Source organism: Polypterus senegalus, chromosome 3, assembly GCF_016835505.1.
Source record: "Polypterus senegalus isolate Bchr_013 chromosome 3, ASM1683550v1, whole genome shotgun sequence".
In the NCBI taxonomy this organism is placed as follows: Eukaryota; Metazoa; Chordata; class Cladistia; order Polypteriformes; family Polypteridae; genus Polypterus; species Polypterus senegalus.
This window is the reverse complement of record NC_053156.1, coordinates 302,717,475-302,733,690: the sequence shown is the minus strand read 5'-3', so window position 1 is coordinate 302,733,690 and position 16,216 is coordinate 302,717,475. Positions and strand designations below refer to the sequence as shown.

Sequence of the window (16,216 nt, the reverse complement as noted above, 5' to 3'; positions counted from 1 at the left end):
TCTTCCTTACCTGCCGGCCGGGAACCAATGAGCACGTCCCTCCCTGGCACGTGTTCAGCTGGGGAGCGCAAAGGCTCCTGGGTCTTGGAGTCCTCAGAGGAACAGCTGGCTACTCCGAGCCGGCTGTGATCTGCCTTTTTTCCTTTAACGGCAGACCCTTCAGCCACGACCCGTCCCTCTTTGTTGGCTGCTAGTTGTGTTGGCGCTGCTTCGCTCGCCTTCCCCTCCCCTTCCAGGAGGCACTGACCCATAGGGGAATGAACGACCTCATCGGAGGACTCCGAGCCTCCTTCACCTTCCCGGCATCCACCGCGGGTGACCAGGCTGTTGTCCTTGTACGGGGGCATCGCTAGCCATCTCGCGTCCTGGCTTGCCTTCTGGGAAATGCGGCCATCTTGCCTAAAAATGAGGCAGACATCCGAGACGCCGCTAAGATTCTGAATGTGGGCGTCTGCAAAACAGAATAAAAACAAGCCCGAAACGTCGGGCGTTTTACCTGCACCTACCTCCCAACTAGGCGGCGGAAACCCCGGTCCATCTGGGGAGTCCGACGCGCTCGATAACTGTCCGCATCCCGACTGTTGTGCAACACGGGCTTGCTCGGCCCGAATTAGCGCATGGTCTTCCTCGCTCCCATTCAGGTACGTCCAGGTCATCTCGCCGTCCGTCAGATGTTGTACCCAGCTGGGACTGACCTTTTTCTTTCCGGACTTCTTCCCCATCGTTCTCCGCGTATACTTAGGCACAGCAGCAGCGCTCTCCGTAGTGGGTGGCTTTGTACCTCCATGCAACGAAGCGTGATCCACCTAGGGTTGTCTGCCCACACAATATTTATTTTATATGCAGGTCCCCTGCCAACAGACGGCCAAAGAATCCTGCCGACTACGCCAGTGTGGCCGTAGGGTGCGCTAGTGCTCCCTTGAACCCTCAGGTACGGCTCCAGTCACTGGATAAAAGTCCAAGACTTTTTATTGATTAACAATAATGTGCACAAAGCACCCTCCACACTACTCATAAATCAACAATAACAATAATATTCTTTCTCCTCCTCGCCCAGACACTTCGTCCTCCTACCTGCCCAATCAGTCCACAGTTCCTTATTCCTTCCGGGTCAGGGTAAACAGTCATTTTTCTATAACCCGGGAGCACGTCGTTTCTTCCTGTCACGTGACCGTGACGTACTCCTGGGTTATAGGGCACATATGAGCCCACGAGCCCCCCTACAGCGACTCCCAGTGGCCTCCAAGGTATCCAGCAGGGCTGTGTATAAACACTACAAGATCCGTGATGCCCTGCTGGAAGTCGGGGCACGATTCTGCTGTCGGGAGAGCTCCTCCTGGCGGCCTGGGGGTGAGGACCGGAGTATGAAGCCGGCAGTCCTCCACAATATGTATATATACACATATATTTGTATAGACCTACTTTATTAAAAATTCTTTGGGAAGGTTTTTACCAAAAAAGTGCAATATAAAATAAAGGTTATGCACATTTTATGACACTCTTCTTTTTAAACTTATTTCAATTTTGTCTTTCTCCAGATACAGACCTTGTGGATTCAATTTTTGACTCACTACATGGTGAAGTTGAACAAGGTACTGTACCTAATGGTGTCTTATATATTTACTCATTTTGGTCTTACATTCAGAATCATGCCTTCTCATATTTTTAATATTGCAACATGAAACACTTGGCAGAGGTGATAAGATGGTTTGAAATCACATTCTGTCCTTTGTTGGTGATATCCCTAATCCCTAAACTAATTTGAATGACACTTGGAATTCTAAGCTGTTAGTCAAGTCATAACAAGTTTTTTTTTACATAGTTGTTTACTTTACCTGAAACATTTCCTCAAAATGATGAAAAATTTGATAATTTCACATCATATTATGGTAAAGCACCACATTCTAAGCATTTTTTCGAAAAATGATGTCCATTTGACATTCACATGGTAATACATACGTATTTGAGAATGTTTTTGCTTTATGAAAATGAAATTTTTGTCCAAGTATTACATTTACATTACACACATTACTAAAGTCTCTTGCAACTTTGACCCACTTCCGCTTACTGAAGGTGGTAATTTGCCTGAATTGTTTGCCAAAATAAAATTATCATGGCAAATTTTTTATTCATGCAGCTGCAGTCCGATTTATTCAACTTTACTTTTATAATAATTGTTCCATATATTAATAATTTGATTTGATTTGTTGTTGATGGTTCTTTAATGTACATAAAATAAAAATGTAATCATTGTCTTGTGGTTTACTCTTCAAATATCCTGAGTATACGAGACCACTCCCGATTTTTTTAAATTATCCACAGTACTAGCCTGGCAAATTTCTATAATTAAAATATTCCAGATTTTAGGTGCATAACATCAAAAGACTGCCTCACCACTTAAAATTATGTTTGGATTTTGTACTTTTAAGCCATTCAAAGATCTGAGGTTACGACTTTGAGTGTAGGGGGACAGGGATTCCAAAAGATAGGATGGAGCAAGATTTTTAAAGGCTTAGAAACTACTACTAATATTAAAAGTAAATTCAGAATGGCACAGAATTCTGTATGAGATCTCCGAGAAATTTGATGAAATGTGAGATCCTGTAGGAAGGACAAACATCTCAGCATTACTTCATCAAACAGGCATTTATGGTTGAGGAGGTAAATGGAAGCCACTCTTGAATTAAAGACATTTAAAGGACTGTGAGATCATGAGGAAAAATATTCTCTGGTCTGATAAGACAAAAATTAAACTCTTGGCGGAACTCCAAACAAAGTGCCTGGTGGAGACCAGGCACTTCAAATCACTTGTCTAATTACACCCCTTTAGTGAAACATTGTGGTGGCACCATCATGCTGTGGGGGTGCTTCTCAGCAGCAGGGCCAGGGAGATGTATGCAGCCAAAAACAGAGAAGACCTTGAAGAAAACCTACTCCAGACTGCACACCACCTCAGACTGGCATGATGGTTCACCTTTCAGCGTGACAATGACCTGAGGCATACAGCCAAGACAGCACTGGAGTAGCTTCAGAACAAGTCTCTGGGTGGTCCAGACAAAGCCCAGGTTTAAAAATATTTGGAGAGACCTGAAGGTGGCAGTTTACAGACACTTATCTTCTAATCTAACAGAGCTGGAGAAGATCTGTCAAGAGGAATGGGATGAACTACCCAAATCTAGGTGTGCCAAGCATTTAGAGACTTACCCAAGAATACTTGAAGATGTAATTGATGCCAAAGGGACTTCAACAAAATACCAAATATAGGGTCCAAATGTTTTTGTAAATGATTGCTTTTTATTACATTTGGATATCTTCCTGAAAGCATGTTTGTCATTCTGGGTTATTGAGTGTAGATTGGTGGGCAATATGGCAAATGTATCCATTTAAAATTAAATCTATGACACAAAAAGTGTGCTGAAAGTGAAGAGGTCTCAGTATTTTATTATCCACTGTTTATGCAAGCAGCTGTATGATAGACCTGCTTTTGTAGTAAAGGTTAGGAATATTTTGCTGCATACTTCGTCTCTTACTCTTTTCATTATTTTTCTCTCTCATCAGAAATGGGAAATATTACTGAGTATACCATGAACCAGATAGAGGAGGCTTGTGCAGATGGTAATGTATTTGCTGTTCTCTTAATGTTGTGCACTTCTGATTTTTTCAAATTGCACTGTGGTAAATTAAAAATACAATCAGTAGCATAACTTCTAACACTTTTAACCTGTCAGCCAACCAACTGTTACAATGCACATAAAGAAATGTAGGTGAGAGAAAAAGACCTAAAGCTATAAAAACGTATGGGGATCAGTCATAAATTAAAGTGGGCAGAAAACAAAAAAAAAAAAAAAAAAAAAACCAAAACGCCAGGACTGCTTACTAATAGAGCCATAACACAAGTCAAAAATAATTTTGCATTATGTCCTTAAACTAACTTCTTTAAATTGCCTACAACAAACACTGCCCTTGACATTTATTTGTAGAAGTGAATCCAAATGCTTGGACTCCTGAAGCTTAATGTCACTATCTTATATTGACAGGAAAAGATGACATAATACATTACCTGACATCCACGTCATGTGACTGGCAAAGAGTGCAGCGACAATGGCCATGGCTAATGGAAAGGTCAACACAAAATACTCTTGATTATACCAGAACAAACGTAATGGTTTAGTGAAAAGAACAAGAAAAATAATAAAAAGAAATCAGACAAATGGATCAAAAAGTCCAAAAATGAAACAAACTGAAGTTCAGGAAGTCAGTTCCCCAGATTCTTAACACCAAAACCTGACAATAACAGGAAAATGATTAACATGTTATGTACTGTCTGTGGAGGATGATCATAGATTAACTAATTTGAATTCCATATTGGGTTACTTCAAAGATGCAGGTGAAGTCATAACATACGGTTTTACTCAATTCTGCACCCATCAACACAACACCAGCCTGATTCACCTCTTCTTTTAGTGAGGCTGGTCATCAAACTAAAATGAGTGGGTATTCAGGGTGTAGATGGGTGCAGAATTGGTTCAGACACAGAACACAGAGGGTGATGGTGTGAGGAACCTTATTAGAATTGGATGATGTTAAGAGTGGTGTCCAGCAGGGGTCGGTATTTTTAATATTTATAGTTACATTATAGGAATATAAGTAACAAGCTGGTTAATTTGCAGATTATACCAAGATAGGTGGGTTGGCAGATAATCGAGAATACTGTACATTGAATCATCACTGAGGAACTTAGATAGCTTGGGTTGATAGATAGATAGATAGATAGATAGATAGATAGATAGATAGATAGATAGATAGATAGATAGATAGATAGATAGATAGATAGATAGATAGATAGATAGATAGATAGATAGATAGATACCATACATATCCAAGCAAGCCTAAGAAGCAAGGCAGGAACTAACTCTGAAAAGGGCACCTCCATCTATCGCAGGGTGAACACACTCAGACAACAAACAGGTGAACGCCCTTAATTCTGAGCACTGAGCAGGGTTTTTTCTTCGACTGTTGCATTATTCAGTCAATCAGGTTTTTAGACTGGTGACCCTAAACCTGTCCTTGATCACAAACAACTGGGCCTTTCATGGATGCTACTTTTGTATCCAAGAACTTGTGTAAGGGTGTTTCTTGAACATTCCAGAACATTTATCATCTGACAGTGCCCTTGTCCCAGTTATTTTTTTGCGTTAGATGTACCGAATATGGAATGAGCATGTATTTACAAATACAATAATACATTTATAATGGGAAAGCATTGCATTTTTTGTCATTTTACTGTTTTCAGTTTAATCCACGACAAAGAGAATTAAAAATCACAGCCACCCAGTTTGTATTAGTACACTACATACTGTCCCATAGTTGTTACTATTGACGTTTGTTAAAAATAATAATCTTCAGAAACACTATACACATAGGGAAGCACCCACATTCTCAGCCACATAATCGTCACTCCAACATGTGCCAATGTATGCATCAGGGTCTGCCCCGTGTGTGCCAAGAACAGCAAAATCTGCTTGACATGCTGCTTTCTGTCATGAGCTGACCACTGGTGTCCAGAGAGCAAAATGAACAAACTAATAGCCAAATGTTATTGGGAAGGCAGTGTTGCCTTTTGTAATTTACTTACCCTGTTGCTTTCATTTTATATTTATTTATTTTTTATGTTTGTGACTATTCCAGATGATGAGTTTTCACAATTCTTAAACAAGACAAAAGACGCCTTGTTGAACTGGAAGTTTGGAACGAGTTACAACTACCTTCATGGTTGCCAGTGGTTCAAAAAACAAGGTAAGGAAATTGTTTCCACTTGTTACTATCCCTAAATATATTATATTATACTATAAGACCACTTGGATAATGGCATATGTTTTTGAGGAAGAACGCATTGAACAGGTGGATGCTTCAATGGTATCTTTTGCTAACTGATTAGCATACCACAATTTATAAAATGACAGTCCTGCATGTTGGACATATTTATATACGACACCTGAGTTAACCGGGTACAGTATTGGCTCCTTTCTTTTCGCCACATAAACCTCAATCGTTAGGTACAGCAGAATCATGCCATACTCATATTCATATTCAATCCAAATCGTATTATGTAATATCATCTATTGTTGAATTCTGCTCTGTACTTGTAATATTTCTACTGCACTATTATATTGTATTTAGGATTACTGAGTTCTGTTCTGTGTATTGTAAAGTATTTACACCCATTTTTGACATCCACTGCACAGATGGACTGATTGTTTCTAAACAGATTTTTAGGACTTCTCTATTTAACTTCCAGGTTGCAGTTAAGAAAGCTAAACACGATTTCTTCGCTGATTTAGTATCCCATCATTCTAAGAATCCTAGGGTCTTATTTAATTCAATTAATGCGGCCATTCACCCTCATTCTGTGATGGGATTAAATAGTACTGTGCTTTCATGTGAGCAGTTTCTTTCATTCTTTGTTAGTAAAATTAATAACATTCTCTGTGGTATTGTTCAAGCTGGCTATGAACTTCCTACTGTTAATCATGGTATTGTATTCGAATCTTTTGATCGCGTCTCACTTTCACAGTTAAAAAGAACTATTGACACCCTTAAACCAGATCTCAGCCCCCTTGATGTTGTACCACCACACCTCTTAGTGGAAGCCTTTGATTTTTTCGATCCTATCTTTACTGGCCATTATCAATGATTCTATTAGTGAGGGGGCTGTGCCCTCATTTTTTAAACATGCTGCGGTGCGTCCCTGTCTAAAAAAGGCAGAATTAGATCCTGGAGTTTTAGCCAATATTCGCCCGATTTCCCAATTGCCATTTCTGGCTAAAATATTAGAAAGAATTATTTATACTCAATTGGTTAATCACCTTAACTCCAATAATTATTTGAGATCTGCCAATTTGGCTTTAGGCGTTATCATGGTGTTGAGATGGCCCTCCTGAAAGTATTCAACGACATCTCTATTATTACTGACTCGGGTGGCGCTGCAGTCCTTGTCCTCCTTGACCTGTCTGCTGCCTTTGACACTACTGACCATGAGATATTGCTGTTGTGGCTTGAATCTTGTATCTTGTTGAGCTTAAAGGGGCTGCTCTTAACTGGCTCAGGTCATATTTAATTGGTAGACACTTTTCAGTGACTTTAAATTCCTCTTTTTTATCTACTGCTCTTCTTAAATGTGGTGTTCCTCAGGGATCCATTTTGGGTCTTGTTTTATTCTCTATATACCTTCACCCTATTGGAGCTATTTTTAGGAAATTTAACATTTCTTTTCATTGCTATGCTGATGATACTCAGGTTTATATTCCTGTCTGCAACTTTGCAATAAATCAACTTCACAACTGTCTTTCTGAACTAAGATCCTTGATGGCTAATAATTTTCTTGATCTGAATCAAAATAAAACAGAGGTGCTTATAGTGGGTCCATCAGCTAAAGCCCAAATTGGTCTTGGACTTCTTGGCTCTTTCTCTGTCTTTTGTAAACCTCAAGTCCGCAATCTTGGTGTTATCTTTGACAGTAACCTCTCTTTTGAGAAACAGATTAATTCTGCAGTCAAGAGTTGCTTTTTCCAGCTTTGTCTATTAGGTAAGATCAAGCCTTTTTTATCTTCTAGGGATCTTGAGAAAGCTACTCCTGCTTTTATCTTTTCTTGCCTTGATTACTGCAACTCGCTGTATTCTGGGATTAGCAAATCCCTGATACGCAGATTACAGTTGGTCCAGAATGCTGCCGCTCACTTTCTGGTTGGGGCAAGAAAGTCCGATTCTGTTTCTCCAATATTAGCTTCTTTACACTGGCTGCCCATCAGTTTTCGGATTGATTTTAAAATCTTGTTGTTAGTTTTTAAATCTTTACATGGGCTTGCTCCTGCCTATTTATCTGAATTGTGTGCTTTACACCAGCCATCTAGAGTGCTTAGATCTTCTGGTCAGTTGTCTCTTGTTGTCCCTTATGACAAGTGTAAAACTAAGGGGGACATCTGCTGCCCCTCGCCGGTGGAACTCTTTACCTCGTCACATAAAGGAGTCGTCTACAATTCAAAACGAAATTAAAGTCTCATTTCTATTCACTTGCATTCCGTGACCTTCAGTAATACTGATGGTTTCCTCATTGTGATCATGTAACATTACTTCTATTTATTATTTATGTTTCATTTATTTTATTTCTGTTTATGTTATTCATGTTAATTGTATGTTTTTCTTTAAATTCTATTATTGTAAAGCACTTTGGCCACAGTATTCCTATGTTGTTTTAAATGTGCTATATAAATAAAGTTGACATTCACATTGACACCCAACCTACCTGGAAAGGGGTCTCTCTTTGAACTGCTTTTCCCGAAGTTTTTTCCATTTTTTCCCTACTAGGGTTTTTTTTGGGAGTTTTTCCTTGTCTTCTTAGAGACCCAAGGCTGGGTGGCTGTCTAAAGACAGGGCATGTCAAAGCCCATTGCGGCACTCCTTGTGTGATTTTGCGCAATATAAAAATAAATTGTATTGTACTGTATTGTATTGTATATTCCGAAACTTTCTGATGACACAACAGTGTTGGGGGCGCTTCGGGGAAAGTCATGTGCTGGACATATCAAACTTTCTACTCATGACTACTGTAGCAGGCGGCACGGTGGCGTAGTGGGTAGCGCTGCTGCCTTGCAGTTAGGAGACCTGGGTTTGCTTCCCAGGTCCTCTCTGCGTGGAGTTTGTCTTTTGTCCTGTTTCTCTCTTTAGCTGAGCAAATGCTGCACCAAGATGATGAGACAAGTAAGAACAGATTTCACTGTGCCACTATAGAATTTCCTGAGAACAAATGGAGAAATATAAGTTGCCCTCAGACTTCTGAACAAGTAGAAGCACTGATGAGCCTTCTTGATACGTGTCGAAATGTGTTGTGCCAATTTCAGTTTGTCAGGAATTTTAAAGCTGCTCAAACTTTCAACAGTGTCCCCTGTGGTGTAGATGTCATTGTATAATTGTAGCATGAATGACGTCTCATGTTGTGTCACTGGTAGGCCACTTGCTAGGTAATGGGTGCCATTGACATCAACAATAAGGTGGCTCCCATGAAGAATAATGTATAAAATGGTATTACAGAAAATAATACAATAATAATAGCTAAAAAAGTTAACTTAAAATAACACAAGGCTGTATATTAAGAAGATCTTGACAAGGCATAACTTTCTCAGTAATAATGAGCAAGCACCTGTTTAAATCTTTCTAGTATGAAAAGTAGTGAAACTAACAGTCTGACTTTATTGAGAGCACATTGGACTTTCTGATGATAAATAAAATGATGCCCATGATATCATGTTTCATTGCACATAAGTATGCATATAATAACAACACATGTGACATAACAATGACATCTCATTGCCCTGCTATAATTGTACTTGGTGACTTTAATATCAATGTTGATATCAACTGATTTCTCACAATTGAGTTCATCTCAACTTTGGAATGTTTTAACTTGACACATCATGTTGATTTCCCCACTCAAACTCCTGGTCATATTCTTGATTTGCTTTATTCAAATGGCTTGAATAATGTCTCTGTCTCAGGTTCACTCTCTGGTGTTTCTGATCATAATCTTATCGAATGTAACTTTAGCATTATTACTACTGGTTCTATTGAAAGAAAGTCTGCCTCCTATCACAACATTAGGTCCCTTAATTCCGATTTGTTTGCTGCTTCCCTCCTGTCTTTGTCACTTTTTGGCCTGCATAGTCTTTCCTATCCTGACAGCGTGGTTTTCCTTTATAACTGTGTTTTCCAACTGCTAGATAGCTTTGCTCCCTAAAGGACTAGGTAAAGTTCCAGCCACCCGCTCCTGTCCCTGGTACCCCCATGAGCTCAGAGCTATAAAAGCCAGTAGCCGGCGTCTTGAACGGCTTTAGAAGAAAACAGGCCTCATAGTTCACTCACAGCTTTACACTGACCACAAACTTAAATATGGGGATGCCCTCAACACTGCTCGCTCCAACTATTATTCCTCTCTTATAAATGGTGCTAAGACTAGGCCTAGAACTCTTTTTAGGACTGTTAATAAACTCCTCCAAATCCCTCCTCTAGCAGGCCCCATTACAGCTGAACAGTGTCAGGCTTTCTTACATTTCTTTGATACCAAAATTGATCAAATCTATCACAGTTTTCCCTCCACATCTCAATCACTCACTCATTCCAATCTGCCATCTCCATTATCAAGACTCTCTTGTTTCTCGCCTGTTAATTCTCTCATCCATAATAAGTATTCCTGTTGCCTCATTGGTAAATACATGTTTCATTGCAGGTTCTGTCCCTACTGCCCTCAAAACTGCTGCAGTTACCCCAATCCTTAAAATACCTGACTTGCATCCTTCGTCTCTCTCCAGTTACAGGCCTCTCTCTAATCTCCCTTTGTTGGCTAAGGTGATGGAACGTGTGGTTGCTACACAACTCTAAGCTTTTCTTCTAGATAATACACTCTATGAGCCTTTTCAGTCTGGTTTTTGCACACAGCACAGTAGTGACACAGCTCTTCTCCGTGTAATTAATGATTTTCTCCAGTCTGCAGATTCACTTAACACTAGAATTACCAGAGCCTACGAGAAAACTCGTAAATCTAGCCCACCTTAAATCCGTTTGCACCTTTCCGTCAGCGTCTTTTGTCCTGTAAATGTGACGATTAAGACAAGCAGCAAGCAGCCGGCTATTCCATCCCCCACCGTCACAGAAAGTTCACAAAATTCTCCCAGCTCATCCCTTGTTTGATTATCTGGGAGTGAGTGAACTGCTGGAGTTTTAGAGTGGAAATAATACAGCGCTATTTGGAACACATGCATTTCATGTGTGTTCCGTTTCTACAGTAATCTGTGTAAACACATTGTTAAAACAGAAACGTTTTCATATTTTAGTAATAAATGTTACAAAATGTAGGCATAAACTATAGAATGTGTGAAGCCCGAAGTCCAAAGATCAAATAAATACTTTCATAAAAGGTTCAAGGACGATACAACAACTTGTATCATACAAACGCTGGTGAATCTGCCTTCTTCGTATCTCACTGTCATTTTATTATTTTTTTATTCAGTTTTATTGAGTGTTCCTGCTGCACTGAATAAGCTCACGCGTTCTGGTGCACGATGTCAACCCAGCACGGAGGAAAAAAAAGAAGAGACAAATATATGGAACATTGGGTATAAAATGAATCAGAAAACATCATCGCACTAATGCAATATTATTTGAAAACGAACAGCGTCAGATCGGGTGTGAATTTACGCTGGCTTTATGAGTTTTCTTGTAGGCTCTGGTAATTCTAGTGTTAATATTCTCCAGCAGCATTTGACACTGCTAATCATGAAATCCTCCTCTCATGTCTCTCTTTTTTATGTTGTATTTTCATGGAGAACGAAGATAACAAAGTTTATTGTATAACACAAGCTAAAGTTGATCAAATGCAATGCAATGACAAAAATCCATGGAGAAAAGAAAAAAAATCTCAATGTTATATATCTGCCTGAATGTACTTCGCTGATCCATTTTTTGTTTCTTTTATGGCTCTTTTGTCTGCTTTAAGGCACCCTCCATATGTTTATTGTAATTATTTATTTTATGTTTATAGTGTCCAATTTATGTATACTGGTAGAAACTTCTGGAAAAATTAGCAAAGTGAGTAAACAGGAAATGTATTCCCATAATTCTGTGCTTCTGAACTGAAGACAGGACTCTTGACAAATGAATGAGGGGCGCAGGTGAATTTTCAATTCGAAGGTCAGTCTTATAGGAATGCGTCTTCTGTTTATGATGTGCACTGATTTTTCCAGAAGTATCTATAGGGTATGTAACAAATAAAAATAATATTTTTTGTTTGTAGAATTCCTTTCAATTGACAGCAGTTTTTCATTCAGAGGTATTTTATAATGTCACTTTTTGTAATAAGTAATCAAAGGTTTTAGTAGCTCATTTGCTAAATGGGACTCCTTGCAACGTGGTTTTAACCACCTTCAGGTCAAATATGTCACAATATATTAACCAGTTAAATCTAAGTAGAAGTACTCTTTTTTTGTATACATTAATGAATTTCAAACTCATCGTTTATTCTTTCCAGATAAAAACTTGAAAAACATAAATAATGTGATAAAGAAGGAGTTTGTGTCTCTTGTTGATGCTGGTTTAGCTATAAACTGTGCCTACCCTCTGATGCTACATCCAAAACGGAAAGTAGATGTGATCATTTCGTTGGACTACAGTGATGGAGATATTTTTGAGGTATTATTATTATTTTGTTTTTAATTTTTATAGAGAAATTGATCTGAATCTAGTAGTCAAGGGAGTATAGTACTGCTCTCTAATAGGGATCTTTAGATTTGCCATATTGTCTGTGTTCAAATCTGTTCATTTTTGGCCCTTCTTCTTCCATTCACTCCAAAATCATGAATGTTAGCTTTATTGTGCTCTACAATAGGCTCAAGTTATTTTGAATTTTAGTGTAACTGTTGCTCCCATGTGCTGTATAATAATAATAATAATACCATAATATAAAACAAAGTTTTTGTTTAATACAGAGATGGAGAAATAACATTTAAAACTTCAGGTAGAGTCATTGTCAGGAAACAGGCAAGGGTTCTTCGGAACAATAAGGTGAAGGGTGAGAGTCAAAAGCAATGCCAGTTAGGTGACAACAGAGTCACAAGAAAACTGGACCATGGCAGTGGAAATGGGCTCTTGAGACATCCAATGTAATGAGGAAGAAACCAGAACCCATATGGGAGGTTACAAAATAGAGACTAGATAAAGATGAACTCTCCTTCTCTGGAGTTTCTGGAGTTTCCCCATAGAAGAAGCCTGAGGTAGGTGTGAGCATAGTCACAAGTCCCAGTTGGAGTTTGTTTGAGAAGGGTCCAGCTGCAGGTCGCAGACTCAGCCTTCCACGCCTCCTGCCTTCCACACCACGCCCTCAGCATTCACGTCCATCCTCTGTCACATTGCTTTCGTTGAAAAACTAGTAACGTTGATTTATGTTGTAACCATAAAGACGATATTAATATGACTTCCTCCAAGGCAAGAATCCGAGTTTCTCTTTATGGTATTACTGTCGTATTTACTTTTAGAAACAAAAAAACAGTTTTATAATTTATGAGTCAAGATTCAATATAGTTAAAAGAAAGAGGACATACAATATTTTTAGATTAAGGAAACACCATACTAAATATGAATGTGGTTGCTCTAACTACTATTATAGTGAATTCTATTATTCAAAATATTTGAAATTATTTTTACTGTACTTGTGTACTAAACGGCATGTCTGACATTATTTCTGGAACCTCGTTCAATAAAGGAAAATTCCGTTAATGACATTAATTTATTATGATACAAAATGAATGATGATCAATAACACAACAGAACAATCAACAGGCATGAAAATGAAGGTCTAAACTTTCGAGTTTTCAGTAAAAGAAACTTTTAAAATGTTTTTTATTGAACAATTTTTTAAATGATCCAGCTTACTATACAGTTCATGGGTACCTTCATTTCCTTTGTCTGTCTTGAATTGTGTTTTCTTAATTTTGTTCTATGCTGCTGCTATAATGTTGATACATTTCAAGTGGAGTTATTAAACTTTCAAATGTTTTCCTGGTTTTTAATTTTAATGCATAATTGTTCTCCCTGGGACTATAACTTATAAGTATGTACTTATCAAAAAAAGTAAAGCAAATCTCTTAAATTGCTTAGTAGATATTATATCGTTTGTTTTTCTGAAGAAATGTAAAAATTTGCATTATTGAAAGTTGCACTTCCATAGACCTAACATAACTAACAGATTTTAAACTTAACTTTAAAAATGTTTTGTTTGGGTAGATGCAATAATTACAAATCAGTTTTTTAGTGATTTTAAATCATTTAATCACCATATACAATTTCTTGTATTAGGAATTTGTCATTTGTCGCATACCCCAACTTACTCTCCAAACAGAGATGTACTTTTTTGTAAATAAGATTACCGTTATTAGGTCATCGGTCTCACTGCCTGGTCAGGATTCTTCTCTTCCCATAGTGTGTTCGGCTGTCTTTGACCACTTTGAGCCTGTGTGTGTGTCATCGTCTCTGTTGTCTGATTTGGTGCAACGCCTAAATCCTACAAATTTCCCCCTAGACAGTGTCCCCTCTCGATTAGTTAAGGGGTTTTTGATTCTGTCAGACCAAGTATTGTTACCTTAATACATGCTAGCTTCATTTCTAGTTGTGTTCCTGCTGCCTTGAAACACGCTGTGGTGCAGAAACGTATTTTAAAAAAAATAAGGATTCACTAATGTGTCAAACCCAATTTCTAAACTGCCTTTTTATCTAAAGTCTTAGAAAAAGTTGTCCTAACTCACACATTTCTGGATGAAAATAGTATTCTGGAAAAATTCCAATCCAGATACAGATCTTACAGCAGTGAATGAGCCTTGTTAAAGGTTTACAATGACCTCCTTTTCCCAACTACTAATGCTGGTGATTCTGCCATTCTTGTACTGCTAGATCTTACGTCAGCTTTTGATATTGTGGATCTTACAATTCTTATATCCTGCCTTGAATAGTATGTAGGCATCCAAGGTAATGCCCTAAAATGGTTTAAATCTTATCTAAGCAATAGGAGCTTTTCTATTTATTTGAATGAGATCCCATCCTCTGTAGCTCCTCTTACTTGTGGGGTTCCATCCATGGACCAGTTCTCTTTTTGATATGCATGTTACCTTTAGGCTTCATTGTTAACAAGTATGGCTTCTCAATGCTGATGACACTCAAATACAGGGTGTCCCACTCAGGAGTACAACTTTAAAAATGTGAATTACTCTGCAACGCGTGCATGTATCATCATGCAACAAGGTTCAAAATATTCCTTATTTAATGAAGAATTGATTCTGTGTGATAAAGAGGCGGGCACTATAGCGGGCACCGCTACGGCGGCCCCGGATGTTGCAGCGGCCGGGCTGCTCCAGCCAGGCGCAGACGGCCGTCTAGCCCCAGACATCAACCCTGCAGAGTGGCGAAAGCAAGCTTGCAATACTTGTCCATATTTGACGAATTTGTGAAACAACTGGACGACTACGAACTTCAAGAAGGTTACTTCCAACAGGACGGGGCAACGTGCCATACCTCTCATGCCAGTATGGAAGAGATCCGATCGTTTTTTGGAGACAGGGTGATCTCGAAAGGTTTGTGGCCACCTCAATCGCCCGATTTAACTCCCCCAGATTTTTTTCTATGGGGATATTTAAAGGGCAAGGTTTATGCAAGCAAACCCAGGAACATCGAACAACTGAAAGCAAACATCGAGCGTGAAATTGCTGCCATCGACAGTGACATGTTGCAGAGGACATTCTCAAATATGGAGTGTCGCGTTTCCTTGTGCGCGAAGTTGTGGGAGGACATTTTCAGCAACTTTTGTAATGTGGACTTGTTTTCCACTAAATACAGGTATGTTCAGTTCTTACAGCTCGCCTTTACGTTTCATGCGTTTGTGAGTAATTCGCATTTTTAAAGTTGTACTCCCGAGTGGGACACCCTGTATATTTGCCACTAAAATCAAAGCGAGAAAATACAGACCCTCCATGTGTGCTTGAATGATATTAAAACCTGAATGGCAATGCATCTTCTTAAACTAAATTATAATAAAACTGTGATCATGGTGTCCAAAAGTTAAGAATGTTTGAGTGTCTCTGATGTTGCTCTTGGACCCCTTGCCATATACGTATCACAAAGCTTCAGTTAGGAGACCTGGCATGATTTTTGACAGCTCATTCAAACTCGACAAACAGATAAATTGTGAGGTTAAATGAAGCTTTTCCAGCTGAGACTTTAAGGTAAAGGCTTTTTCTTTCTTTCAGTTATCTTGAAAAGGCCTTCCAAGCTTTTCTAACATCTCATTTGGACTATTGCAGTTCTTTGTATGTAGGTGTTGGTCAGGCCCTGTTATGACACTTACAATTATTCCACAACTTTGCTGTTTGCTTATTGAAGGCTCTCATAAGTGTGGCCATGTTTCACCAATACTGACCTCGCTTCATTGGCTTCTGGTCCATTTCAGAATTGATTTTAAAATTCTATTTCTTGTTTTCAAATGTTTGAATGGATCAGCCTCATCTTGCCTCTTGGAACCTCTTCACTTGTATGTGCCAACAAGAGTCCTGCGGTCTACTAGCCAGATGCTCTTAGTTGTGCTGAGGTCGAGGCCGAAACAAAGGAGGAATCGGGTGTTTGCAGT

At 38.9% G+C, this 16,216-nt stretch overlaps 1 protein-coding gene across 2 annotated transcripts in view; it reads left to right on the top strand.

The window, feature by feature from the left end:
• Positions 1–16,216, top strand: part of LOC120526378 (cytosolic phospholipase A2 gamma-like) — a 162,774-nt gene that overhangs the window by 131,756 nt on the left and 14,802 nt on the right. For both annotated transcript variants that reach the window (XM_039749514.1, XM_039749513.1), the window contains exons 10-13: positions 1,539–1,592; positions 3,559–3,615; positions 5,689–5,796; positions 12,077–12,237. In XM_039749514.1, coding sequence (XP_039605448.1) covers positions 1,539–1,592; positions 3,559–3,615; positions 5,689–5,796; positions 12,077–12,237 — 380 coding nt within the window. The remainder of the gene's footprint in view (positions 1–1,538; positions 1,593–3,558; positions 3,616–5,688; positions 5,797–12,076; positions 12,238–16,216) is intronic.